General features: G+C 45.2%; 2 protein-coding genes across 3 annotated transcripts in view; one reads left to right on the top strand and one right to left on the bottom strand.

Annotated features, from left to right (window-relative positions):
* The window catches only part of DHX38 (DEAH-box helicase 38), a 69,603-nt gene extending 52,068 nt beyond the window's left edge, over positions 1-17,535 (top strand). The window contains exons 20-26 of the mRNA XM_069739114.1: positions 1,765-1,919; positions 2,017-2,172; positions 2,263-2,397; positions 2,485-2,610; positions 16,065-16,160; positions 16,241-16,362; positions 17,244-17,535. Coding sequence (XP_069595215.1) covers positions 1,765-1,919; positions 2,017-2,172; positions 2,263-2,397; positions 2,485-2,610; positions 16,065-16,160; positions 16,241-16,362; positions 17,244-17,328 — 875 coding nt within the window. The 3' untranslated portion in view covers positions 17,329-17,535. The remainder of the gene's footprint in view (positions 1-1,764; positions 1,920-2,016; positions 2,173-2,262; positions 2,398-2,484; positions 2,611-16,064; positions 16,161-16,240; positions 16,363-17,243) is intronic.
* Positions 17,536-18,022: 487 nt separating this feature from the next.
* Positions 18,023-27,218, bottom strand: part of PMFBP1 (polyamine modulated factor 1 binding protein 1) — a 127,751-nt gene continuing 118,555 nt past the window's right edge. For both annotated transcript variants that reach the window (XM_069739112.1, XM_069739113.1), the window contains 2 exons: positions 18,899-18,951; positions 18,023-18,815 (listed from right to left, as the gene is read on the bottom strand). In XM_069739112.1, the coding sequence (XP_069595213.1) occupies positions 18,743-18,815; positions 18,899-18,951 (126 nt within the window). In that variant the 3' untranslated portion in view covers positions 18,023-18,742. The remainder of the gene's footprint in view (positions 18,816-18,898; positions 18,952-27,218) is intronic.

Genomic DNA, 27,218 nt, shown 5'->3' with positions numbered 1-27,218 from the left:
GACCCGATCCCTTCCCACTTCATCCCAACCCTAACCCATCTCTTCAACCTATCACTAACAACTGGTGTTTTCCCCTCAAGCTTTAAACATGCCTCAATCACTCCTATCCTCAAAAAGCCCTCTCTTGACCCATCCTCTGTATTTAACTATCGCCCTTTATCACTTCTCCCCTATGCCTCCAAACTACTGGAACAATATGTCCATCTTGAACTGTCCTCCCATCTATCTTCCTGCTCCCTTTTCGACCGCTTACAATCTGGCTTCCGGTCACACCATTCCACTAAAACTGCCCTAACTAAGGTCACCAATGACCTATTAACCGCCAAGAGCAAGCGATACTACTCTGTCCTCCTCCTCCTGGACCTGTCCTCTGCCTTTGACACAGTGGACCATTCCCTATTACTACAGACCCTCTCATCACTTGGCATCACAGACTTGGCCCTATCCTGGATCTCGTCATACCTAACAGACCGGACATTCAGCGTCTCCCACTCACACACCACCTCCTCACCTCGCCCCCTATCTGTCGGAGTCCCACAAGGTTCAGTCCTTGGGCCCCTGCTCTTCTCCATTTACACCTTTGGCCTGGGACAGCTCATAGAATCTCACAGTTTTCAGTATCATCTCTTTGCTCATGACACACAGATCTACATCTCTGGACCAGATATCACCTCCCTACTAACCAGAATCCCTCAATGTCTGTCCGCTATTTCATCCTTCTTCTCCGCTAGGTTTCTAAAACTTAACATGGACAAAACAGAATTCATTGTCTTTCCCCCATCTCACACGACTCCCCCCCCCCCCCCTCCCCTCCCCCAACGAACCTATCCAGTACAGTAAATGGCCACCCACTCTCCCCAGTCCCACAAATCCGCTGCCTCGGGGTACTCCTTGACGCTGATCTCTCCTTCAAATCACATATCCAAGCCCTTTCCACTTCCTGCCGCCTTCAACTCAAAAATATTTCCCGGATCCGTACATTCCTCAACCAAGAATCTGCAAAAACCCTAGTCCATACCCTCATCATCTCTAGCCTCGACTACTGTAACCTCCTGCTCTGTGGCCTCCCCTCGAACACTCTCGCACCCCTCCAATCTATTCTAAACTCAGCTGCCCGACTAATCCACCTGTCCCCCCGCTATTCCCTGGCCTCTCCCCTCTGTCAATCCCTTCACTGGCTCCCCATTGCCCAGAGACTCCACTACAAAACCCTTACCATGACATATAAAGCCATCCACAACCTGTCTCCTCCATACATCTGTGACCTCGTCTCCCGATACTCTCCTGCACGCAACCTCCGATCCTCACAAGATCTCCTTCTCTACTCCCCTCTTATCTCCTCTTCCCACAATCGCATACAAGATTTCTCTCACGTATCACCCCTACTCTGGAACCCTCTACCCCAACATATCAGACTCTCACCTACCATCGAAACCTTCAAAAAGAGCCTGAAGACCCACCTCTTCCGACAAGCCTACAATCTGCAGTAACCACCGATCGACCAAACCGCTGCACGGCCAGCTCTATCCTCACCTACTGTATTCTCACCCATCCCTTGTACATTGTGAGCCTTCGCGGGCAGGGTCCTCACTCCTCCTGTACCAGCTGTGACTTGTATTGTTCCAGATTACTGTACCTGTTTTTATTATGTATACCCCTCCTCACATGTAAAGCGCCATGGAATAAATGGCGCTATAATAATAAATAACTATGGATGTCATTATGCAAGCTGAATATCTCAGTGACATTCTTTTCTTTCACCAGGTTCGCTCACATCCACTGGCCGTCTTATGGTGGAGTTTCCTCTGGACCCGGCGTTGTCTAAGATGTTGATTGTGTCTTGTGATATGGGTTGTAGTGCCGAAATCCTCATTGTCGTTTCCATGTTGTCTGTTCCTGCAATCTTCTATAGACCAAAGGTATCGTGTGTAAAATATGACTGGTTTGTAAGGGATATTGTTGCTTTGCAGATAAGGAATGATTCAGGATGACTTTATAACTTATGTTTGTCATTAGGGACGTGAGGAAGAGAGCGATCAAGTAAGGGAGAAATTTGCTGTCCCAGAAAGTGACCACTTAACTTATTTAAATGTTTTTCTCCAATGGAAAAACAACAACTATTCAAGTGGCTGGTGCAATCAGCACTTTATCCACGCCAAGGCAATGAGAAAGGTGCGTCCAGCCAATTTTACAAATGCTGAGACTTTTCCCTAGTGTCCAGATGATGGAAATTTTTTTTTTTTTTAAATTTCCTAAAATCAGGTCCGTGAAGTCCGTGCACAGTTGAAGGACATCATGGTGGCTCAGCGCATGTCGTTATCGTCTTGTGGATCTGATTGGGATGTGGTTCGTAAATGCATCTGCGCAGCTTACTTTCATCAAGCCGCCAGGCTGAAGGTTGGTGAGCAGATCCTAACACCTGTCTACCATATATTATATATTGGTTTTAGCCGCCGTGTGATCACGTGTGTTCTTTTTCTGCAGGGAATTGGTGAATATGTTAACGTTCGGACAGGAATGCCTTGTCACCTGCATCCAACCAGCTCCCTCTTTGGAATGGGGTTCACCCCAGATTATATTGTGTATCATGAACTTGTGATGACAACAAAGGTAAGTATTTTCAATTTTTTTTTTAAATATTCTTATTTATTTATATAGCACCATTGATTCCATGATGAGGGGGGGGTTACATACAGACTATAGATATCACTTACAATAAGCTAACAATGGCAGACTGATACACAGGAGAAATGACCCTGCCCTTGCGGGCTTACATTCTACAGGATGGTGGGGAAGGAGACAATAGGTTGGGTGTTGCAGGGCTCCGATGGTGTTGTGGTGGTAGTGTTGTCAGTGCAGGTTGTAAGCTTTCTTGAAGAGGTGGGTTTTCAGGTTGTCTGAAGGATCCAGATGTGGTGGCTAATGGGACGTGTTTGTTTCAGAATTCTAGAGGATGGGGGATGTTTGGGAGAGACTTTGGAGGTGATTGGATGATGAGCGAATAAGCGTGAAGGAGAGAAGGAGGTATTGGGAGGACCGGTGATTATGTGAGTTAAGCTATTTGAAGATTAGTATAGAAATACACAGAGGAGAAAGGTTATGGACGGCTTTGTAGGTCAGTGTTAGTAGTTTAAAGTGGATACGCTGGGAAATTGGGAGCCAGTGAAGGGATTTAAAAAGTGGGGAAGCGGGAGTGTAGTGAGGGGAGAGATAAATTAATCGGGCAGCAGAGTTAAGGATGCACTGTAGGGGTGCGATAGTGTTAGAAGGTAGGCCACAGAGGAGGATGTTGCAGTAGTTGAGGTGGGAGATGATTAGGGCACGCACGATCATTTTGGTAGAGTGTGGGTTGAGAAAAGGACGGATTCTGGAAATATTTTTGAGCTGGAGGCGACATCAGGTTGCGAGAGCTTGGATGTGCGGTTTGAAGGACAGGGCAGAATCCAGGGTTAAGGTACCGTCACACATAGCGACGCTGCAGCGATACCGACAACGATCCGGATCGCTGCAGCGTCACTGTTTGGTCGCTGGAGAGCTGTCACACAGACAGCTCTCCAGCGACCAACGATCCCGAGGTCCCCGGTAACCAGGGTAAACATCGGGTAACTAAGCGCAGGGCCGCGCTTAGTAACCCGATGTTTACCCTGGTTACCATCCTAAAAAGTAAAAAAACAAACGCTATATACTTACCTACCGCTGTCTGTCCTCGGCGCTCTGCATCTCTGGTCTGGCTGTGAGCTCCAGGCAGCCAGAAAGCAGAGCGGTGACGTCACCGCTCTGCTTTCCGGCTGACCGACGCTCACAGCCAGAGCAGGAGGAGAGCAGAGCACAGCGCTGGAGGACAGACAGCGGTAGGTAAGTATATAGCGTTTGTTTTTTTACTTTTTAGGATGGTAACCAGGGTAAACATCGGGTTACTAAGCGCGGCCCTGCGCTTAGTTACCTGATGTTTACCCTGGTTACCAGCGAAGACATCGCTGAATCGGTGTCACACACGCCGATTCAGCGATGTCTACGGGGAGTCCAGCGACGAAATAAAGTTCTGGACTTTCTTCCCCGACCAGCGATCTCCCAGCAGGGGCCTGATCGCTGCTGCCTGTCACACTGGACGATATCGCTAGCGAGGACGCTGCAACGTCACGGATCGCTAGCGATATCGTCTAGTGTGACAGTACCTTTACTCTGAGGCAGCGGATTTTGGGGACAGGGGAAAGTGTGATTTCATTTATTTTGATAGATCAGGTAGGGAAGATATGCGAGATGGGGGAAGCTAATTAGTTCAGATTTGTCTACATTGAGTTTGCGGAAGTGAGAGGAGAAGGAGGAGGATATGGCTGATAGGCACTCTGGGATTGTGGAGAGCAGAGAGGTGACATCTGGGCCAGAGAGGTAGATCTGAGCGTCATCGGTATATAGATGGTACTGGAAGCCATAGGACTTGGAGTTATCCCAGGCTGAGTGTATAGATTGAGAAGAGATGGGTTCTAGAACAGAGCCTTGAAGGACACCAACAGAAAGGGGGGGTTAGATGAAGAGGTTGTGTGGGAGTAGGAAAGGCTAAATGTGCAGTTGGTGAGGTATGAGGAGATCCAGGATAGGGGGAGGATCTGTAGTAGGAGGCAGTGGTGAACTGTGTTGAAGGCAGAGGACAGGTCTAGAAGGAGGAGTACAGAGAATAGTCTGTTAGCTTTGGCTGTAAGTTGTTTGTAATTTTGGTCAGGGCAGTGTGAGTGGAATGGTGGGGACGGAAGCCAGATTGTAGGTTGTTGAAGGGAGAGTTATATGCAAAGTGAGAGGAAGGTTCATCATGGTTGTGCTGCTCAAGGATTTTGGAATCAAATGGGAGCAGCAATATTGGGCGATAGCTGAACATAGTATTTGGGTCAAAGGATGGCTTTTTGAGGATAGGTGTGATTGTGGCATGTTTGAAAGCAGAGGGGAATGTACCAGAAGTTAGTAATAGGTTGAAGAGATGAGTTAGGGATGGGATTAGTGTGGTGGTGAGGTTAGGGAGGAGGTGGGAAGGGATCGAGTCTAGTGCACAAGTGGTGAGGTGCGATTTTGAGAGAAGATGAGCACGCCTCTCCTTCAGTGATTTTGGAGAGGGAAGTTATGGTGTTAGGGCATTGGTCAGGTGTCCAAAGGGGTTGTGGCGGTTGGACAGTAAAGACTTTGTTTTTTTGGTGTTTTATTTTTGAAGCGTGTGGCAAAGCGTTTGGCAGAGATTAGGATAGTTGGAGGGGTCAGTGGTGGGCGGAGGAGGGAGTTGAAAGTTTTGAACAAGTGTTTAAGGTTGTGGGATAAGGAAGATTGGAAGCATGGAAAGTGGGCCTGTATGAGGTGAGGGCTGATTTGAGTGCTAGTGCTGCTTGTTTGAATGAGGTGAAGTCGTCTTGCAAATGTGTTTGGTTTCAGCGTCGTCGTGCAATTGTGGCCAGTTGCTGAAGCTTGTTAGTGTGATTATGTGCCAGGTTTGTCTATTGATAGGTTGCACTCTGCTATGCATGACAAGGGCTACGGAGTTGATGGTTGATGCAAGAGTGACATTGTAGAAACTCGTGTCAGTGTCTATGTTGTTGAGTGAAGCTATGGAGGACAGTGGCTGAATAGAGTCAGAGTATGAGTTTGTCTAGATGTTTGAGGTTTCTGCAGGGGTGTGCATGTGTGTGGACATGGGTGACAGGTGAGGAGGACAGGGATGAGAAAGTGAGTGGATGGTCAGATAGGGGGAGTTTTTGAAGTTAGATATAGAGCAGATAAGGGTGAAGACCAGGTGTAATGTATGTGTGTCTGTTTGTCTGTGTGGGTGGCTGAGGAGGACCACTGAGCAAGTCCAACAGATCATAGAATCCTAGAATGGAGGGGGACCTCCTGGGTCATCTGGTCCAATCGTCTGCTCAAAGCAGGATTCACTAACTCATCTCAGACAGATGTCTGTCCAGCCTCTGTTTGAAGACTTCCATTGAAGCAGAACTCACCACCTCTTGTGGCAGCCTGTTGCACTCATTGATTGCCCTGTCAAAAAAAATGTTTAATATCTAATCTGTGTCTCCTCCCATTCAGTTTCATCGTATTGCTTCTAGTCTTTCCTTGTGCAAATGAGAATAAAGATGATCCTTCTACAATGTGACAGCCCTTGAGATATTTGTAGAAAGCTATTAAGTCTCCTCTCAGACTTCTTTTTTGTAAGCTAAATATTCCCAAATTCTGTAACTGTTCCTCATAGGGCATGGTTTGCAGACCTGTCACAATTCTGGTTGCTATTGTCTGAACTTGTTTGAGTTTGTTGATGTATTTTTTAAAATGCGGTGCCCAAAACCGGACACAGTATTCCAGATGAGGTCTGACCAAAGAGGAGTAGAGGGCAATAATGACTTGGCGTGATCTAGACTGTATGCTTCTGTTAATACATCCTAGAATTGGAATTGCCCTTTTTGCTGCTGCATCACACTGTTGACTCATGTGCATTCTGTGATCTATAAGTATACCCCAGTGTTTTTCACATGTGTTGTTGCACATTCCTCCCATTGTTTATATGTTTTTTTTTCATTTTGATTGCCCAGATGTAGTACTTTGCATTTGTCCCTGTTACAAACCATTCTGTTAGCTGCTGCCCACTGCTTCAGTTTATTTATTTATTTTTGTAATCCTTTTTCTCTTCTCTAGTAGCAGCTATCCCTCCTAGCTTTGTGTCCTTTGCAAATTTTATTAGCGTACCCTTAATTCCTTCATCTAAATGATTGCTAAAGATGTCGAACAATACAGGGCCCAGGACAGAACCCTGTGGTACCCCACTTGAGACATTCTACTGGATGTTCAGTCTTTTCTGACCACTGTGAGTCCGATCACTGAGCCAGTTCTGAATTCACCTACTAGTTGCCTTGTCCATTCCATACTTTGTTTTTTAATTCCCTTTTTTTGTGTTTTCTAGCAAAAGAGATGCCATTAGCACACTGATGCAAATTTTAGACAAGTACATTGGATACATGATCTATTAATAGATTTTCATCTTACTAAAAATACCTTTACCCCCTAGACAATACTCACTCCCCCCAATCTCTTGTCTGTCATTTAATAAAACCATCTGACAACTTCACCTCTAGGGCTAAGATATCAGTCTTACAAAAAGACACCCGTACATGTAGGAGTCTTCCCAGAATCAACTAAACAACACCCGTTTGACTTGGCAGTATTGCAGCAGATGCCAAGCCTGGGTAATTAATCCATCCATCCGCTTGCCCCACACACTTTAAAATTTTGTATTCTGACGTCTTTTGCTGTAGATATACCTTTTTATAGGGACAATAAAATGTATTTTATTGATAAATTCCTTTTTCCTTGGTGGCTTTTCATCTAACCAATGCATTGCAATATTTTTCCTAGCATACAACAATCTTGGGATGGTCAGCCTTCCACATTTTTTTTTGTCCATTTTATGCTTAGTCCTTTTTTCAATTAGGATGGTGTGGGATACTTTGTCAAATGTTTTGCTAAAGTCAAGATATAATATATCTCTAGCATTTCCCTGATCCACTCAGTCGGTGATTCTGTCACAGAAGGAAATTAAGTGAGTCTGACATGAGAAAAACCAAAATAACAATAGCCAAAGTCTATTATTCAACAGAAAAAACCAAAAAACTGACACAAGACCTAAAACAATGAATTTTAATTAGATAATTAAAAATATCAAGTAAAAATATCAAATAGACCAGTAAGAGGGGTCCTACGGGAGAGCAGGGTCTCTGGTATATATCAAAAAATGGCAGAAAAAATATATGCAAATATATATGAAAAGACTAGGGAAGATAGATGTGCCTATCCCTAAAAAAATTCCCTTCCTGACAGCGGAGGTTGGCACCCTGGGATACGAGTACATCTTTAGCTCACAATACATGCCAGTCTGTATAATCAGCTTTATTGTGATATTATTCTTTCTATAGTCAGCCTATAGCAGCACAGGTATTCTACTTTTATTTTCACTTGTTTTTTTTTTTTTTTGTGGTGTTATTATTGGTGGTGGCTTCTTTTTGAGGGATTCCTTTTTAGGGACTTCAGGGTCAGTCTTCGTTGAGCGGGGGCGCCACATCGTATCCCAGGGTGCCAACCTCCGCTGTCAGGAAGGGAATTTTTTTAGGGATAGGCACATCTATCTTCCCTAGTCTTTTCATATATATTTGCATATATTTTTTCTGGCATTTTTTGATATATACCAGAGACCCTGCTCTCCCGTAGGACCCCTCTTACTGGTCTATTTGATATTTTTGATATTTTTTCTTGATATTTTTAATTATCTAATTAAAATTCATTGTTTTAGGTCTTGTGTCAGTTTTTGGTTTTTTTCTGAGTCTGACATGACTTATTAGTTATAAACCCATGCTGAGTCAGTTTATTCACTTCATTTTTATCCAGGTACTTACATGCATGTTGTTTAATAATTTGTTGAAAGATCTTTCCTGGTTTAGAAGCCCGACTCACTGGTCTACAGTTCCCTGGGTTCACCAACCTTCTTCCCTTTTTGAAGATAGGACCAACATTTCCTCGTATCTAATCTTCTGGGACTTCTCCAGTTGTCCAAAAATTTTCAAAGATTATGGAGAGTGGTTCAAAAATGTTTTGTGTTATCTCCTTTAGTATTCTGGGGTGTAATTCATCTGGAGCTGGAGACTTGGGTTTATTTGTTAGCTAAGTGTTTTCTCTCTATTAGTGATGAGTGAATATTCCTGTTACTTGTGATTTCTTGAGCATGCTCGGGTGTCCTCTGAGTATTTTTTAGTGCTTGGCGTTTGAGTTTTTCTTGCTGAAGCTGAATGTTTTACATCTGTTATCCAGCATAAGTACATGTGTGGATTCTTTAGTAATTGGGCAACCCTCACATGTACTTATGCTGGATAACAGATGTAAATTATTCAGGTGCGGCAATACAAACTAAAACTGTGCGCACTAAAAAATAGTTAGAGGATCTCTGAGCGTCCTTGAGAAATGTTGAGTAACGATTATATTTGCTCATCACTACTCACTATCTTTCTGTTTATAGATATCCTGGATTTTTCTCCTTTGCTTCACTGGGGGACACAGCCTCCTGGCGGCAAAAGCATACACCCACAGTCCTGACACTAAGTAAACTTGCAAAAAAGTTAGCTCCTCCCCCGTCGTATACACCCTGACACTGTCTACCAGAGAATCGAGTTCATGCTTAGTGTCTCAAGGAGGCACACCTCTGGGTCCCGGATCCTTTGGACCCTTTTTTCATCTCTACATCTATGGATTGAGGGGGCGACGGACCCTTTTGAGGGTCCGATCTCCTCAAACCAACAAGGTGCAAGCACGTGTGAGTTCCTCTAAGTATCCTTCCCCGCCACGTGGGATCCCTCACCTGGCTTGGCCCTGACTACCCTGAGGTATTTAGACCCTAGGCTGTACAAGTGCCCCGTGATGTCTGTGTGTCCCCCCCTATTCTACCCTTGGTGATAGGTGGTGTGGTGGATGGTCCCTTTCCTTATCCTGAGTAGATAATGGAGTTAGGGTTCCTGCACCGTCATTTGCCTTCCCCCGCTGGAAATTGAGGGAGTGGCAAAAAGGGGGTCTCCTGACAGGGTGCACAATGCATCTTAGATGCTTATTGCGCTGCGGGTTCCTCCCGGCGTTTTTTGTGAATGCGGTAGGGTGTTCCCGGCATCTTGGTGGCACTGTGCAGCAGCTGCTGTGGTATTTTTGTCTGCGCCACAGCGGTGCAGTACCTCCGGCGCCACTTTGGTCACGGAGGGTGCTGTGGTGAGTGTGTGCCTGGTGCTTTGGTGGCGGTATGGCCGGTGTCGCGGCCTTCTAGAGGCTTAAGGCTCCGGCCTGTCCTCCAGCATCACTTCCGAGTCGTTCAGACCTGTACTTTCGCCCAGCACACCGTGCTGTGAGGCCCTGCTCCCTCTGGTGCATCTACTTCCGGTTCCGCCTTTAATTCCCTCTCCAAGGGAAAATCGAGGCCCTGGCTTTCAGGCCTACTACAGGCTGCACCGCATCATGGTGGTCCCTCCTCCTGAGGTCGGCTGGGCATAAAGATGAGCTCTGCATTGTGTGTTTGTTTTTGGCACTGTAATTGTGGGGACAAAGGACTGGGGTAAGTGTTTCTCCCTCCAGCTGGCAGAAGCATTCTTTTTTCCCCAGTCTCAGGCCCTGGGTCTAGTTTGTTCTGGATCACTATGTCTAGAAGGGTTAAAACTCACACGGTCTTATATACAGTTTCTGTGGCTTGTTGTGCTGCTTTCCCGCTTGCCCAGAGTAATCGTCTCTGTGAGGCCTGCGACTCTGAACGTGCCCAGGAGCCCCCCCCCCCCCCCTTCATCCCCTGCTAGCTCCCCAGCAATCTCTCAGGCTCCTGCTTCTGAAGCAGATGCTGGGGCAGCTCCACCGGAATGGGTGATGTCCTTGTTGCAATCTAAAGTGATTAAATCACTTCAGACCCTGGTAGTCAGGGTTGGCAGTCCTTCTGTGTTGGAGAGGGCCTTGGGGTCTTTGAAGCCTTTGGCCTGCAGGGGCCATACCCGCACTAGACAGACGCGTGGAAAGCGGATTGGCACAGCGTTGCCCAGGCCCTCAGGTGCTTCTGCATCTTGGATCTCTGTATCACGTTCTCCTTACCTTGCAGATAAAGGGGAAGTTGAGACAGACCATGAGTCAGAGGAGTCCCTTAATTGTGAAAATCCTGGGTTTCATGAGTCTGTAGATAGCCTGATTGAGGCTGTTAATTAGTCCCTGGGGATAGAGGACGAGCTTGCCTCATCCTCAGATCCCAAAGTCTCATTTAAATGGGCTCATAGGGTTTTTTCCTCTCACCCTGAGTTTGAGGAGTTGATTTGGTGTAACTGGGAGCACCTGGCCAAGCGTTTTTCGGTGCAAAAAGCCTTGAAGGTTAAGTACCTCTTTGCTGCTGAGCTGTGTAGTAAATGGGCTGAAAACCCTTTTGGAGATCCTCCGGTGTCCCTTTTAGTCTCTAACACATTGCTATCTCTTCTTAATGGCTGTTTGATTAAGGACCTTATGGATCGTCTTATAGAGAGTTTGGCTCGTTCTGTTTTTGAGGATTCAAGTTTGGCACTTTTTCCTTTCTTTGTGGCAACTTGGGTTGTTAAGGTTATGATGTTTTGGTCAGAGTCTTTAACAAAGGCTCTTCAAGAAGGTGATTTGCCGGCAGAGTTGGCGGAAATGTCATCTCAGATAGCTCTTGCTGGAGCTATCTGATTAATGCATCCTTAGATGCTGCAGATTGTGTCTCTTTGGCTGCGGCAAACGCTATCACTATTAGAAGGTCTCTCTGGTTAAGAATGTGGCTGGCATACTCTACCTCTAAAAAGTCTCTTACAACCCTACCGTATCAGGTGGGGTCGTTTGTTTGGAGAGAAGCTGGATGAGCTTATTTCTGACTCCACAGGAGGAAAGAGCAAGTTCCTTCCTCAGCAGAGGATTAGACAGCCTTTTCGTTTCCAATTTCTGGCCCGTTTCAGATCCTTTTGTAATGGTAGATGGGCCCCAGCATCGGGCGTTGCTGCGTAGGGTTGGCACAATCAGGACTGACATGTTCGGATCTTTTATACGGCCAACTAGGGGGGGGGAAGAATATGTTCCCAGTCAACTAGATCCAGAGGAGCTAGGACTCAATTGTTTTTGGGCAAGTGACTGGAGGCCTCCTTGGAGTGTGTCCAACAGAGTAGGCAGATGTTTACTTTTGTTTTGCCAGGTCTGGTTTCAAGTAATCCACGACCGGTGTGTGGGAGAGCTCGTATCTTCAGGTTACAAGATATAGCTGGTCTGTCAGCCTCCTCCCAGGTTGTTCCCATCCCGTCTTCCCAGGTCTGAGTCCCATCGACAAGACCTGTATAATTCCATAGAGTCTCTTTGTCTCAGTGGAGTCATTTCTCCTGTTCCAAGGGAGGAAAGGTTTCAAGGATTTTATTCCAATCTTTTTGTACTACCCAAAAATTATGGAACAGTAAGGTCTATCTTAGATCTGAAACGCTTAAATAGGTTTGTCGGCGTTTGTCACTTTTGGATGGAATCTCTTTGGTTGGTGATTGCTTCAATGGAAAAGGGAGAGTTTTTGGCCTTAAATAGACATTCAGGATGCCTACCTACATATTCCCATTTTGCCTCCTCATCAAAGGTTTCTCAGGTTTGCTTTAAACAATTTACATTTCCAGTTAATGGATTTACCCATCGAGGGGGACCTCTGCTCCCAGGGTGTTCACGAATGTTATGTCAACTGTGGTGTCCATTCTGCACTCTCGAGGCATAGTAGTCTTGCCATATCTGGATGATCATCTGATTAAGGGGCCAACCTTTTAAGCTTGCAAGGAAAATGTCAGCATTGCTCTAGACACCCTTTCTCGTCTGGGTTGGCTGTTAAATTTAAGGAAGTTGTCCTTAGAACCATCTCTGAGGCTTAAATTTCTAGGCATGATTTTTGACATCTTTCAAGCCTTGTGAATCCTTCCCTGGGACAAGGTCGTAACTCTTCAGCGGGAATTGTGGAATCTTCAGAAACCATACCCTCATATGATCCAGTCTTGCATGAGGGTTTTAGGAAGGATGGTTGCAGCTATAGAAGCAGTACCATTTGCACAGCTTCACCTTTGACCTTTTCAACACGCAATCTTAGCAGTATGGCACTGGAATCCACTTTTTCTCAACTGCAGTTTTCTGTTGTCTCTCCAGGTCTGGCAGGCTCTGTGATGGTGGTTAAGCAGCTCGTCCCTACTGGGAGGGGGAAATATTTTTCCCCAAACAATTGGCTGGTGGTTAGAACAGATGTCAGTCTCCTGGGGTGGGAAGAAGTGTTTTTTTCACCACATAGCTCAGGGGCGTTGGTCTGCTCAGGAATCGGATCTCCTCATTAATGTCTTAGAGATTTTGACAGTTTGACTAGCTTTGCATTATTTCTACCATCTTCTGGTGGGTTGCGTTGTCTGAATTCAATTGGATAACGCCACACCGTGGCTTACATAAATCATCAGGGGGCACCTGTAGCAAGGTAGCCATGCAGGAGGTAAAGCAAATACTGTGTTGGGCCGAGAGGAATCACTCGGTGATTTCAGCAGTTCATATTCCAGGCGAAGAGAACTGGGTGGCAGATTTCCTCAGCTGTCAGAGTCTGGCGTCTAGGGAAAGGTCTCTCTATCTGAGGTATTTGTTGAAATATGCCATGTATGTGGGCTTCTGGATGTGGATCTAATGGTGTCCAAGTGGAATGGCAAGGTACTCAGATTTGTCTCCTGGTACTGAGACCCACAGGCGATTGCTGTGGATGTGTTAGTGCTGACTTGAAACCAATTTCATCTCTATCTGTTCCCTCCTCTGGCGCTGCTCCTGAGGGTAATCCAGAAGATCAAGTGAGAAGGAGCGCCTGCTATTCTGATTGTCCTGGATTGGCTGTGGTGAACCTAGTATGTGGACCTAGTACAGCTTGTCACCGGGGTTCTATGGCAGCTCCCTGATTGTCCAGATTGTCTATCTCAAGGGCCGATTTACCACCAGAACTCAAGGGTCTTACGTTTGATGGTTTGGCTGTCGAATTTTTGGTTTAAACTCAGGCAGGATTGTCCCAAGAGGTAGCAGATACCATGATCAGTGCACATAAACCTGTTTTGTGCAGAATTAATCATCATACTTTGAAAGTTTTTCTCTTTTTGGGTAGAGAGTGTGGTGTGCCTCCTCTGTGTTTTTCAATTCTTAATGTTCTAGCTTTTCTCCAAGCAGGACTGGATTGAGGGCTTGCTTCAAGTACTTATAAAAGGCAGACTTCAGCCTTATGGGTTGTTTTTCAGCATAGGATTGCTACTAACTGTCAGGTCTGGCCTTTTTTTTAGGGAGTTGCTTAAAAGGTTCAAACCACTGCACAACCAGCTCTATTCTTACCTACTGTATCCTCACCCATCCCTTGTAGACTGTGAGCCCTTACGGGCAGGGTCGTCACTCCTCCTGGACCAGTTGTGACTTGTATTGTTCAAGATTATTGTACTTGTTTTATTATGTATATCTCTCCTCACATGTAAAGCGCCATGGAATAAATGGTGCTATAATAATAAATAATAATACTAATAATAATAATAATAGCAGTGTTTTCAATATTAGTTGGCAGGTGTGTGGCTTTTTCTGGTGTTTTTGCTTCTTTTCTTACATAGTTGTAGTTTAATGTTGTTTTGATGTGTATTAAGGTGACTTCAAAATCCCTGTTTTCCATTCTTTGTAAGGTGTGCCCCATTTCTAGCAAGTAGGCCATTGTATTGGTGATTTACTTAGTGATTTTGAAATCCAACGCCTTGCTGGTGAAACCATTGCCGTAGTCAGTTGTTCACCTGTAGAATGTTATTCCATCTCCTTGTTCCATGGCCATACGGTGGAAGGATGAATGAGTAGGTCATATGTGCTCCTAGTTTGATAATATTTGTTCCAAATTTTTCAAAGTGCCTGCATATGGCTTCCAGGTCTTTTCTTGTGGTGTCCTTTGTCTCCACATGTATTTGGAATGGGTAGTCTTCTGCAGAGTTCTGATATCCTGCCATGTGCATGTTAAATGTTTGCACCTGGAATCCAGCACATTTGTTTTGCGTTTAGATTTTGTCTGCTGATTGCAGCCTCAGTTCTTCTCAACAGGGAATTTTTCTATGACCATAGTTATTGTTTTTTATTGTCCACCTTTTTTCTTTGTTAAATCATGAGGATTGTGATGGTGTTTATTTTTGTTGTTCTTAGTAAAAGTTGTTTTTGTTCTCTTGTGTGAGCCTGGTATAAATGAAGAGATAGAAGTTTGTAGTCTGCTTGGTGTGAATGGGGATGTTGAAGTGGCTCCTGTTTTTGGGTTGAATGTCAGCAGAGAGAAGGTGTGGAAGCTTTGTGGAGAGATTGTAGAGGGCGATTGAGTGGAGGCAGAGGGAAGGTAAGAATGTTTGTTTTTTGTTGCAAGGTTTATTTACAAGAAAGGAGAATGCCACTTCACTACTGTGCGTGTTGTTAGACAGTGCAGCAGGGGAGGTGGTGTTTGAGGTTGTCCGCCCTGTTTTGTTGTGGCACATGGAAGGATAAATTGTGACATGTGACTCCTAAGGAGTTTGTTGCCAACAGAGTGGACATTGTAGGGTGGTGGTTGCAAGGGGCCAGATTACATGTGGGTAAGTGTCCTTTTTTTGAGAGTGATAGGAGGTGATTGTAATGAGTCTTTTTAGCTTAGTATGCCGCAGTGTTGGGAATGAGCGTGAGAAGTAGTGTTGTTTGTGTTGAAGTTTGGTTTTGGTCAGATGTTTTGTCTTTTGAGTTGAGTCTTACCTGTGTGTTGGTTTCCCTTCTGTTTCTATTTCTGTTATTATTTCTGCAGCATACTTAAACGACATACTTCAAAGACAGACCACGGTCACACAGACCTAGGCCACTCCATATATACACCACTAAGGGCACAGGAAATGCAGGGCAGCTGGGATAAGGAGGAGAATCCGCAGGAAGTGTCGTTACTCACAGGAGGGGACAATTAGAAATCACATTGCACACAGGAAATAGATCCAAATGGATGTTAGAAATCGCTAACAACAACATGCAGGTGTCCAAAAAGGGTTTAAATACTAGAAGAATTCACATTCCTAAAAGTTCAATCATCTTGGAAGCACAGTTACACTCTTTGATGGTTGAGATGTTTTGCCATTAAAGCAATTTGATTATCTATTCTTTGCCACATTACTTTCTGCTCTTTGCTCAAACACTCAATGAGGGCCACAAGATGTCAGCTTTTCTCCGCTAGAAACCGCAGCAGCTCCAGACTAACATCTAATTGCTGGCTAGAAATTAAACAAACCAAAACCCCAAACAGTGATTCTTCCATGTGTAGATGCCAAATTTAACTAAACAATGTTCTGATCAAAGAAGATGCTTTAAAATTACTTGACGTAAAGGTCATTACATTGCTGGAAAACAAAGATAATTATATTTGGCTACTGATTTATTCCATCCACATTCTGTGGAGGTTGCACCCACAAAAAAGTAAAGCGTGAATTGTTGCCACATTATTCATTGCTACTCTTGCTCCCTAGGAATACATGCAGTGTGTCACAGCGGTGGATGGCGAGTGGTTGGCAGAACTAGGTCCCATGTTTTACAGCATCAAACATGCCGGCAAGTCAAGACAGGTACGTGAGCGTGTAGAAAAGATGTAGTAGCGTGCATTCTCCACATTACGTTATGTCATAATGACTACTATGGTCTGTAGGAAAACCGGCGCAGGGCCAAGGAGGAGGTGTCTGCAATGGAGGAGGAGATGATTTTGGCAGAAGAGCAACTACGCTCAAGGAGAGAGGAGCAAGACCGGAAAAGCACATTAAGCAGTTCCAGGTAGATTACGTGTGTAAAGAAAAGCTTGGATCGTTAAGGACACCTGACTCTGGCCCACTCACTAAGAGAGTTGAACACATTTGGTTCACCTTCCACACACCCCTCTCTCATTCAACAAGCTGACAACAAAACCTAGCTTCAAGAATAATGTCAGATCCTCAGCCACCATCGTCCTTGGAGCCAGGTTCTCGCTTTACCTTAATCACCAAGCACTATAGCTAATGATGAGCAAAGAAAATCATTGCTCCAGTTTCCTCAAACACACTGAGGTGGTCCCAAGTATTTGTGAGGACTCAGATGTAGTTTTTGAAGACATAGCTGCATTATTTATAGCTACTAAACAACCTAAGTACATGTGGGGGTTGCCAGTTTGGTAGAGAACCCCACACATATATTCAGGCTATCTAGCAATCATAAATCATGCAGCTACAGACAACAAAAACTACATCTCTATAAACTCACAAATACTCACACAAAACGCAGACAACTAGTCTACTCGCTCATCACTAAAATCTATAACTTGCCCAAACAGACAGAACCCAAATCACCTCTCTATTCATGACCTTGTCTCAAACAAACACAATTAGACAATCAATGCATCCATGGATCTTGTTAATCGCTCAGATTTGACATTAAGGATTTCCATTATTAGAAAATACAAAGAATAAAGGAAATTATAGGAAATCCCAGAACCCTGCACTTTCCATACAACACAGCTAAAAAAAAACCCTACACTTGTAGTTCTTACAGAATAGAAAACAACTGATGCGTGTCACTCTTTTGACTACAACTGGTAATAATAATGTTCCATCTATCTCTACACATTGTAAAGAAATTAATCCCCCATCAAGAATCTGTTATGGATATCTTTTATCCTCCAGGTCTTCAAAGATTTACACCCCAGGAAGGAAAGAACAGATGGAACCGGGAACCCCACGACGAACTCCAGCACGGTTCGGCTTGTAATCGCATTTCTGTATTTAAATTGTCCTCAAAAACCCGACCCGTCTCACTGCTCGACAACAAGTCTCCCTTCTAGAACATTGACACTTCTGAGCCTTGTGGAATACCGATTCCTCAGCTGGGTGGGGGGAGGGGTGGGTGTCAATCCAACCATTTTATTGTAAAGTGGAATCTTGTTATTTTTAAGCAATAATGTATCTTTTGATGGTGTCAAGGTGTTGAACGTTTATTTGGACATGACATTAACCGGCAAAGGCTGACTTTGACATCATACAGGACCCAACACTATACGTGCAGCCTAACAATTACAACACTCGTTAGGAGTTAATCATCTTGTTATGTCACAGGCAGTCCCACAACAAGTGGATCAGTTGCCTTATCAACAGATCCCTCTGCTTGAAGCCAATTTAAGTGCTGTAAATTGACTAAAAGGCAACTGTTAAATGCGGATTATTGATTTCCCCACAATGCTGACAAAATGAAGTGCAGCTGAGGGATTCAAGCCAAGCTCGTCTAGGTACACAGCCAAATTTTGTCATTGCGCACCATACAATGAGACAGCCACATAATACTTTACCCAGGATCAACTATTTCAAGAAGTCGGCCCGGGCTGCTAGGCAGTAACATATTTCAAACAAAAGTTAGGAGAAACACTAACAGAGACTGATGCGGAAATTAAACAAAAACCAACAGCTGATTGATTAAAATTAAGGATTCATTTATTAGAAAACAGCCATATAAATATAATAAAAACAACTTGCATAGAATGTACCAATGTTAAACAATACAAGCATTAGACCTGCACTAATTGCAGATTTGAACACAGTGGGAATCAAGTATATGATAGTTTGTGAACAACTCTGATTAACCTATTATTACAGACACAATTATGGCCCCAGCAACACCAGAACAAGTAAACCCTTCCCTGCATCATGTGGACTCGGGAAGATGGTAGTCTGGGTGTTCCTACCCACAGGCAGGCATTATGAAAAACTAGACATCCCTATCCAACCATCATGTAAAATTAAGTTTTATGTGGCTGATGATTAATAAAGGTGAAGTCGTGATAACTTACAATTTCAAATATACTTAAAACAGTCTCCTTCTAAACTTTGCTCATTAATACAAAATCTCAGGAAAAGGTATTGAAACCTCTTACAGTCAAAAAACATCACATCTAGTCCTGTCTGTCTTGTGCAGTACGGCTGTAGCTCGTGAGAAAGGAACAGATCCTCAGACTGTCAGACAATGGAGGCTATCCACATAATAACCCAGAGCAAAATCGCTCAAAGCTTCGCTTGTCAGATCTTCTTACCCAGACAAGACTGTTCATTCTGAAGAGCCGATAACATCACAGCTTCCAAACATTCAAAACTTGTACCGTGTTCATAAGCTTCGCTGTGGCTTCAGCAAATTATCAAGACCCTCCGCGTGGCTTTGTCCTTAAATTTCCACCACTGGTGAATGCTCTTCTTGCAATACGTACAGACCTTAAAAAAAAGAAAAGACAAAGCTGATCAGTAACAAAGACTGGAGCAGCAGAAAAAGAAACAAGAGCTGCCTCACAACTCACCCCGTATTACCGCTGGGATGGTGACGCTCAAGGTCCGATGTCCGAAGACTGAGCTGGAAGTTAACAACCACAAGTAACCACTTCATCAGAACACAGGAATTAGTCAGACAGTAACTTCACCTTTACATTACTGCTAACAGTTATAGCTCAATCTCAGAAAAAAGAGCTCTACGCTATACATGGCATTATAAATCCGTTAACTATATAAAAAAAAAACTCAGGCTGCTGGAATCCAAACAAAGTGCAAATTCGGTCAATGCAAAAACTAGAAACAGTATACCGTAGATTAATACTTCAGAATTCATGAAAAGAAATAATATTTAAAATTAAAAATTCTCAGTGGTTGATAACTTTGAATGGCTAACTGAAAGTTAACACATTGAAAGCTTTCGACACTACTCTATGCCTTCATCTGGCATATACTAATACAAATTCTGAAGATTCACATACTTAGACACTAAATCTTCACAATTTCATTCAATCTATGCCTGATGAAGAGACCTGAATAGTCTGAAAAGCTTGCAATGTGTTACCATCTTGTCACTTACCCATTAAAAGGTATCAACCGCTGAGGACTCTCACATCTAAATATTTTTAAAGCTACTGGCTAACACCGTACAAAGATATCTATCTTTCATGAACAAAAAAAACAAAAACAAAATAGCAAACCGTGCTCAAATAGATCTATTGTGCTCCACCAGGTAGGACTGAGGTTGCATCTCTAAAAACTTAATACTACCACCCACCAGCTCTCCTGCTTCAGACACACACACACATATATATAAAAATATATATGGATACATGTGTATATCTCTGCTCTGTCTTAATGGACTTAAGGAAGACTACACTTCACCAAGTATACATCAATAGAGTAAAGAAAGCTAATTCTAAACAAGTTACAATATGTAAAGAAGTAGATACATGGATAATCCTTACAACTAAGAGATGGAAATTACAAGTAGGTTAAAAGACACACAAACATTAAAAAAAACCCAGATATAACAAGATAAAGAAACATAGATAAATAACTAGTATTGTGGATATTAACTAGTAAACAGAACCTAAGGAAATATATATTTAACTCTACACTACAGCAGGAGACAAAAAGCTAAAGTCAATGACCACAAAATCAAAATTACAAAAAATTTTAGTATAGCCAAATCAAAGAAAAAACATTAAAAGCATCAAGATAAAAAACAACTCTAAAAAAGAAAGAAAAAAAAAGCCAGACACATACCCAGCCCCTAAAAGCACTTACGTAAATAAGTGCCCAAAGGGGTGTGTTCAAATGCGTGACCCATATGATGATTACAATAAAAATAGATACATAACCATACATAGAAATAGTCAACACCCTCAGTAAATAATGGTGACAAATAGGTACACGTTAACACCATTAATATCTAAAAGCCAAACAACTCAAACTCCTAGTTTAGGCCCTTAGGAATCAAAAATCCAGAGTGAATATCCAATGGGATTCTATCCTGAACATACATTTAAAAAATCACCCCTTCTTAGACTTTAACAAACCATTTACGTGCCGAGAAAATATAACTGCTTTAACAGATTTGTTGAGTTTTTAATAAAAATGGCCTTTCTGTAAATTTATTAAATATTCTTTAATCCGTAACATAAAGCACCATTTAGTACGACCCACAACGTTTTGGTTACATTTTTGACATAGACATTGAATTAAACATATAACCCCCTGTAGAAAAACAAGAAATGTTCCCTTTAATGAAAAAGTATTTTATGCCACTGGAGTCAGTAAACATTAGCTGGGGAGAGGTTTGATTTTGTTCTAACAACCTCGGATATCCTTTCTCCAAGAAATTTCTGGATCGTATGATCTGATTCCGTGTAGTAATCATCCATATTAGTACAGTGGCGTTGAATTCTCATGAACTGGCTTTTAGAAATATTCGTAAGCCAGACTGAAAGATGACAACTGGCTATGTGGAGAAAACAATTTGAAGCCACTTTTCCATAGCACCTGGTATGCAGCTCTCCTCCATGTAAATATTGAAATCTAGGAAATTAATACTCGTTGCACTATAGAGGTGAGAGTCGATTCCAAGCCAAAACTATTCAACTTAAAGCCAGATATAAAAAGGTCAAAGTCATTGTGTCAGCCTTCACAAATTAACAAAATATCGTCAGATTTATAAATATGTGACTCGTCCCATTTGGCTACATATAAATTAGCATAGTTAAGGGTAAAACAAGTCCGCATGGCCATAAACCACATCTGCAGGAAAAATTGAGCTTCAAACACAAAATAGTTGTACTGTCAAATAAACTGGATGCATTATTGGATGTAATGAACCAGGTTCTCAGTATAGATTAACAAGAATTTGAGGAAACAACCAGCCGCGTAACATCCTTTCTCCGGTTTGATAATGCTATATAGAGATTTTCTCCTTCCCCACATTGGGAGACACATGACCCTGATGTATTCTGATGCCGCTAGGAGGCTGACGCTAAGTACAATTAGCTACTCCTCTGCAGTATACACCGCCCGCCGGCTCAAGATAAAACCAGCTCATGCTTAGTGTCCAGAGGAGGCACATATGTCTGCTATTAACACCATACCTCTTTTAGTTTGATATTTTATGTTTTTTAAAAACATTTTTGCACAAGAGGTAGACTAGGGCGCCGGACCCTTTCAAGGAGCCAAGCTCCACCAACTAACAACAGGCATGCACGGTGAGTGTCGCCTCCCCTGCAACATGAGGATGCCAGACCTAAGCTATACTAGCAGCGACAATTCCCTTCAAGGCGCCCATCTCCCCACACCGGCAACAGACGAAAACACAAAATGTCACCTCCACGTACCCACTTCTGAGCCAGCCCACAGCTGGACAACCTGCCTTGCAAAATCCTAGGGGAGCGAACACTTAGGATGCACAGAGGCTATCCCTGGACCCATGGCATCTGTGCTGCTCCCACTGATGGAACAGCAGTACTGCAGAGAGCTGGACAGTCCCTCTCCTCCGCCCTCTCAAAAGAATGGTGAATTGAGGATTCCTGCACCAGCCCTGACCTGCATGCAGAGTACAAACTCTATCCATCGCTTCCTCCAGGAGAAAATCCAGCGCTACACAGATCATCCGGCAGTAAGTTTTTCTTCTCTTGGACTCCTGAGCACATTGCGAGCCCAGCAATCATTTCCAGCCAGGCACTGCTAATTTAGGCACCAGCTTCAGTTCTTGCTAGGCCGCAAGTTGGTAATCCCATCACTCCAGCGACCCCACACATTCGCCTGACGCCTCTCCTGTTTTCAGACGCCATATTTTGCCAGACAGAAGGCTCACCACGGCAAGCTTCCTCTAACCTTGAGGGCCGGAACAACACGCTTGGGGACAGGACTCTTGGGGGTACAGGTTCTGGGTAAGTGCTTCCTTCCCATTTTTTCCTCAAGTGCTCTGCTATTTTTCAGCTGCACAATTAGTACTTTGTAGTACTTTGGGATTAACAAGGATACAGCATGTATCTACCTAAAACCTCCAGAAAGACCACTAAAACAATGTTTTTGGCTTCAGGCACCTCCTGTCAGGCTGCGTTACAAAGTGGCCACACTGTTCTGCTCTGTCAGACTTGCCATACAAAATGCGCTCAGGAGCACCACCACCACCACAGAACCCACAGAGCCCAGTCCCTCTGAGTGGGCGTTGTCACTTACACAATCTATGGCCTCTTTGACTAAAGTCATCAAATTCCTCCAGGATCCTTCCAAGACCACAACCTCTAATCCATCTGTCTCTGAGAAATGCCATATATCAGGGCAGGGGCCGTCCTCACTTAAGGCACAGACCAGGCATCGAGGAAGCAGATACATAGCTGCCCCCCCCCCCCCCCCCAAGGCCCTCTGGAGCTTCGGCATACATTAGCTCTGTTTCTCGCCCCCTCCCTCTCCAGGAGTGTACAGCAAACGTGACTCTGAATCTGAGTCAGACGAGCCCCTTTACCTAGAGTCCCCAGGCTATTGTGGATGGTCTCATTAAGGCCGTCAACCAGTCACTGCAGGTCAGCAAAGAGCCTATTTAGTCACACTTGGATACTCCAGTGTTTTAAAAGATCTAAACGTCCTCATAGGGTGTTTGCCAATCACCCTGAGTTTCAAGACATAGTCCAGTGACGTAAGGAAGCGCCCAGACAAACGCATTGCAGATTAGAGATCGTTGGAGATCAGATATGCTTTCTCCCCTAACCTCCGCAAACAATGCACAGAATCTCCTCCAGTGTATCCTCCCATATCGAGTTTAGAATCCAAGACTCTGCTGTCCCTACCCGATGTATCTTCCATTAAAGATCACACAGATCATCTGATTGACAGCCTCGCTCGTTCAATTTTTGAAGAGTCTGGCTTAGCACTTTTTCACTTCTTTGCAGCAACCTGGGTAGCCAAAGCAATGGCTTACTGGGCAAATTCAATGCATAAGGCCATACAGAAGAGTGTTCTTCCTTCAAAGGTACCGGAATTGGCCAATCAAATTTTTTGGCCACAGTGATTACTTAGTAAATGCTTCCCTGAATGCAGCTAATTGCTCTGCACTTTCAGCTTCCAACGCAGAAGCTATTGGAAGGGCACTATGCCTGAGGAACTGGAGTGCAGACTCTGCATTGAAAAAGTCATTAACATCTCTCTTTCCCTTTCTCAGTAGTCGTTTATTTGGAGAACAGCTGGACCAACTGATTTCAGACGCTACAGGCGGGAAGAATAAATTCCTCCCCCAGCAGAGTTAGGAATCCGTCAGTCCTTTCGCAGCAATCACGGATAGTCCTCAACAGCTAGGTCCCCCCGGTTCAGGGTGCCCCGCTCATAGAGACAAAACTCCTCAGTCCTCACACAAACTCAACCGCTCGTGGAACGGCCATCCCAAAAAGTACAGATCTAGAAGGTCCAAACCCTTCAGATTCTCCACTAAATAAATCACAAACTCCTCTTTCGCCATGACTGCCTCGCATTCATTAACAACAAATGGGTAAGAAATCTGCTGTCCTTCGAGTACAAAATTGAATTTTCTAAACCTTCTCCTTCCCAAGTCATTACCCCGGTCACAGAGAACGAAAGGTTCTAAGAGTTCTATTCAAACCTGTTCACGGTACCAAAGAAGGATGGTTCAGTCAGACTCATCCTGGTCTTAAAGCTTTGAAACAGATTCGTCAGAGTCCAGAATTTCAGGATGGAGTCCCTCCGTTCCATCGTTTTACTCAATGGAACGCAGGAAATTTCTAGCCTCTATCAACATTCGAGATGTTTATCTTCACATCCCACTTTTGCCGCCTCGCCAAAGTTTTATTCGCTTTGCAGTTTTCAGTTCACAGCCTTGCCATTAAGCCTCGCCACCGCCCCTAGGGTATTCCACAAAGGTCATGGCAGCTGCCATAGCCATTCTACACTCTCGAGGAGTGCAACCGCATTTCTTTGGATACTCTTTCTCAGCTTGGCTGGTTAATCAACCTGAATAAGTCCTTTCCCGTTCCAGCTCCGCAGATTTCCTTCCTGGGCATGATCCTGGACACTTCCCGAGAGTTGGTGATACTCCCTCGGGACAAAGTCCTAGCTCTTCAAAAAGGAGTCCGGGCGCTCGGTCATTCATCTCCTTGTTCCATCCGTTTCGGCATGAAGATTCTCGGCAAGATGGTAGCCGCAATGGAAGCAATGCCGTTCACCCAACACCATCTTCAGCCTCTGCACCACGCACTCTTGGATGCAGGGGACAAGAATCCTTTTTCCCCTCGATCGTCCATGTCGACTGACCCCTCGGGTCAAGCAGGCACTCCAGTGGGGGACACTCAGGTCCTCCCTCTTTCAAGGGAAGTCCTTTCTCCCAGGTGATCACAATCAACGCCAGTCTCCTCGGCTGGAGAACTGTTTTTCATCATCGCACTGCCCAGGGGAGTTGGTCCCCGCAAGAATTTCGTCTTACCATCAATGTTCTGGAGATCAGAGTGATTTGTCTGTCCCTGCGTCGATTCCATCGTCTCCTAGCAGGCCGCCCCATCCGTATCTAGTCGAACAATGCCACGGCTGTGGCCTACATCAATCGTCAAGGGGGCACTCGCACCAAAGCCACGAGGTGAAACGCATCTTTCCCTCAGCCAAAAAGAAACACTCGGTGATATCGGCCGTTCGCATTCCAGGAGTGGAAAATTGGGATGCAGATTTCATCAACTGTCAAGGCCTGGCCTTGGGAGAGTAGTCTCTCCGTCAGGAAATTTTCAAACGGATCTGCCTTCGCTGGGGGACTCCAGACGTAAACCTGATGGCTTCTTGGTTCAAAGCCAAGATAACCAAATTTGTAGACAGATCCCGAGACCCATCGGGGTGGACGCGCTGGTCCTCCCCTGGAGTCGCTTCAGTCTTCCGTATCTATTCCCCCTTACCCTTGATTCCGAAAGTCATCGTACCGGTGATTATCATTGCCCCAGATTGGACACGCCAAGCATGCTACACATAACTCGTTCAATTGGTCGCAGACATCCCTTGGTGACACCCAGATCGACCGTTGAATCCTGGGTTCGGACTCAAGCTAGTTTTTCACGCAAAGTAGTTTCCACCGTGATCGATGCTCGAAAACTAGTGTCGGTGCCGATCTAGCATCGGATCTGGAAGATCTTCTTTGACTGGTGCAGAAGCAGAAGTCGTCCTCCGCTCAATTTCAACATTCCCACCATTTTGGAATTTCTTCAGTCCAATCTGGACTTGGGTCTAGCGCTGAATTCCCTCAAAAGCAGGTCTCGGCCTTGGCCGTCCTGTTCGAGCGTAAGATCGCTTCCAAACCCCAGGTGAAAACATTCTTTCAGGAAGTCTCCCACGTGGTACCTCCCTATAGAGCAGCTCTGGGACCTTAATTTTGGCCTGGGTGTCCTACAAGAGTCTCCCTTTGAGCCGTTGCACGACATCTCCCTCTCTCCTTTCATGGAAGGTTGCCTTCCTCGTGGCGAGTACTTCAATCAGAAGAGTCTCAAAATTCTCTGCTCTTTCTTGTCGAGCTCCCTTTCTGTTTTTTCACTGTGACAAGGTGGTCCTCAGACTGTCTCCATCCTTCCTTCCTAAGATGGTGTCGTATTTCTCTATCGCCTTTCATTGGGGGACACAGGAACCATGGGTGTATGCTGCTGCCACTAGGAGGCTGACACTATGCAAATAAAAAAGTTAGCTCCTCCTCTGCAGTGTACACCCCACCGACAGGAAGTAGGATATTCAGTTTAGCTTAGCGTCAGTAGGAGGTGGACACGGGTCTTTCATTAGACCCTTATCTACCTCAATGTGCGTCGTTTCTTTTCAGGTTTTTCCGGAGGGATACAGGGTGAACAGTCACACCTGTAGTCCCACAGTGCGGACTATGAGTACGGCGTGTACTGCCACCCCGTATCCTCATAGATCCCTCACCAGGACCAAGATCCTAGCACACAAGCGTGCTTAGAAGTCCGGTCCTGGCTCCGTCCCCCCACCCACTCGCCCACCAGAGCCTGTCGGTTGCGGAGACGAGGACGTCCATCAGCTCCCTGGACGTCTCATTCCTCTTCAGGTTAGTAACGACGTGGGATATTTAAGGTGAGTATTTTCCCCATTCCATCCCACCCCATACAGATCTTCTAAAGGGGGGATCCCACTGGTCGTCGCCCGTGTGCACGGGCAGCTGCACGCAGTTGCAGGGGCCTTTTTATCCGCGCGCACGGGCCCGAGATCCCTTTACCGCACGGCGGCCGTGCTTTTCTGTCTGCCGCGCCGCTTCCATAGCTGCGGCCGTTCTGCCTCCTGTTCTGGCCCCTGCGACCGTACGATTCCGGCCGCCCTTAGCGCCATCTGTGCCAGCGCGGCGGATCCCCTGCCATCTGTGCCAGCGCGGCGGCGTTTGCAGGCCGCCGGCGTTTGCAGGCCGCCGCGCCGCTTCTGGCCCCTGCGACCGTACGATTCCGGCCGCCCTTAGCGCCATCTGTGCCAGCGTGGCGGCTCCCCTGCCATCTTTGCCAGCGCGGCGGCATTTGCAGGCCGCTTCGGGCCCCTGCAGCCACGCTTCTCCGGCCGCTCTCTGCGGCCACGATGCCTTTGTCCCAGGCTGCCCCGCCGCTTCATACCCGCGGCGCACAGCTCCGGCGCCGCGGTCTTGCACCGGTGGACGCCGGCCTCTAATTTAGGCCCCGGCTTCCCCCGGGGCCTACTTCCGGCCGCACTCCGCCACTTCCTCCTTACATCAGGCGGGCTTTTCTCCCGCCCGACTGGTTCAAGTCGGTGAGCCCCGCCCACCAGCGCCATCCTGGCGGTTAGCCCCGCCCACTTTCTCCTGCGCCCCTGAAGTGGTTTTTCGGC

This window comes from Ranitomeya imitator, chromosome 9 (assembly GCF_032444005.1).
Source record: "Ranitomeya imitator isolate aRanImi1 chromosome 9, aRanImi1.pri, whole genome shotgun sequence".
NCBI lineage: Eukaryota > Metazoa > Chordata > Amphibia > Anura > Dendrobatidae > Ranitomeya > Ranitomeya imitator.
The sequence above is the reverse complement of the archived record's forward strand: the minus strand, read 5'-3'. Positions and strand labels throughout refer to the sequence as shown.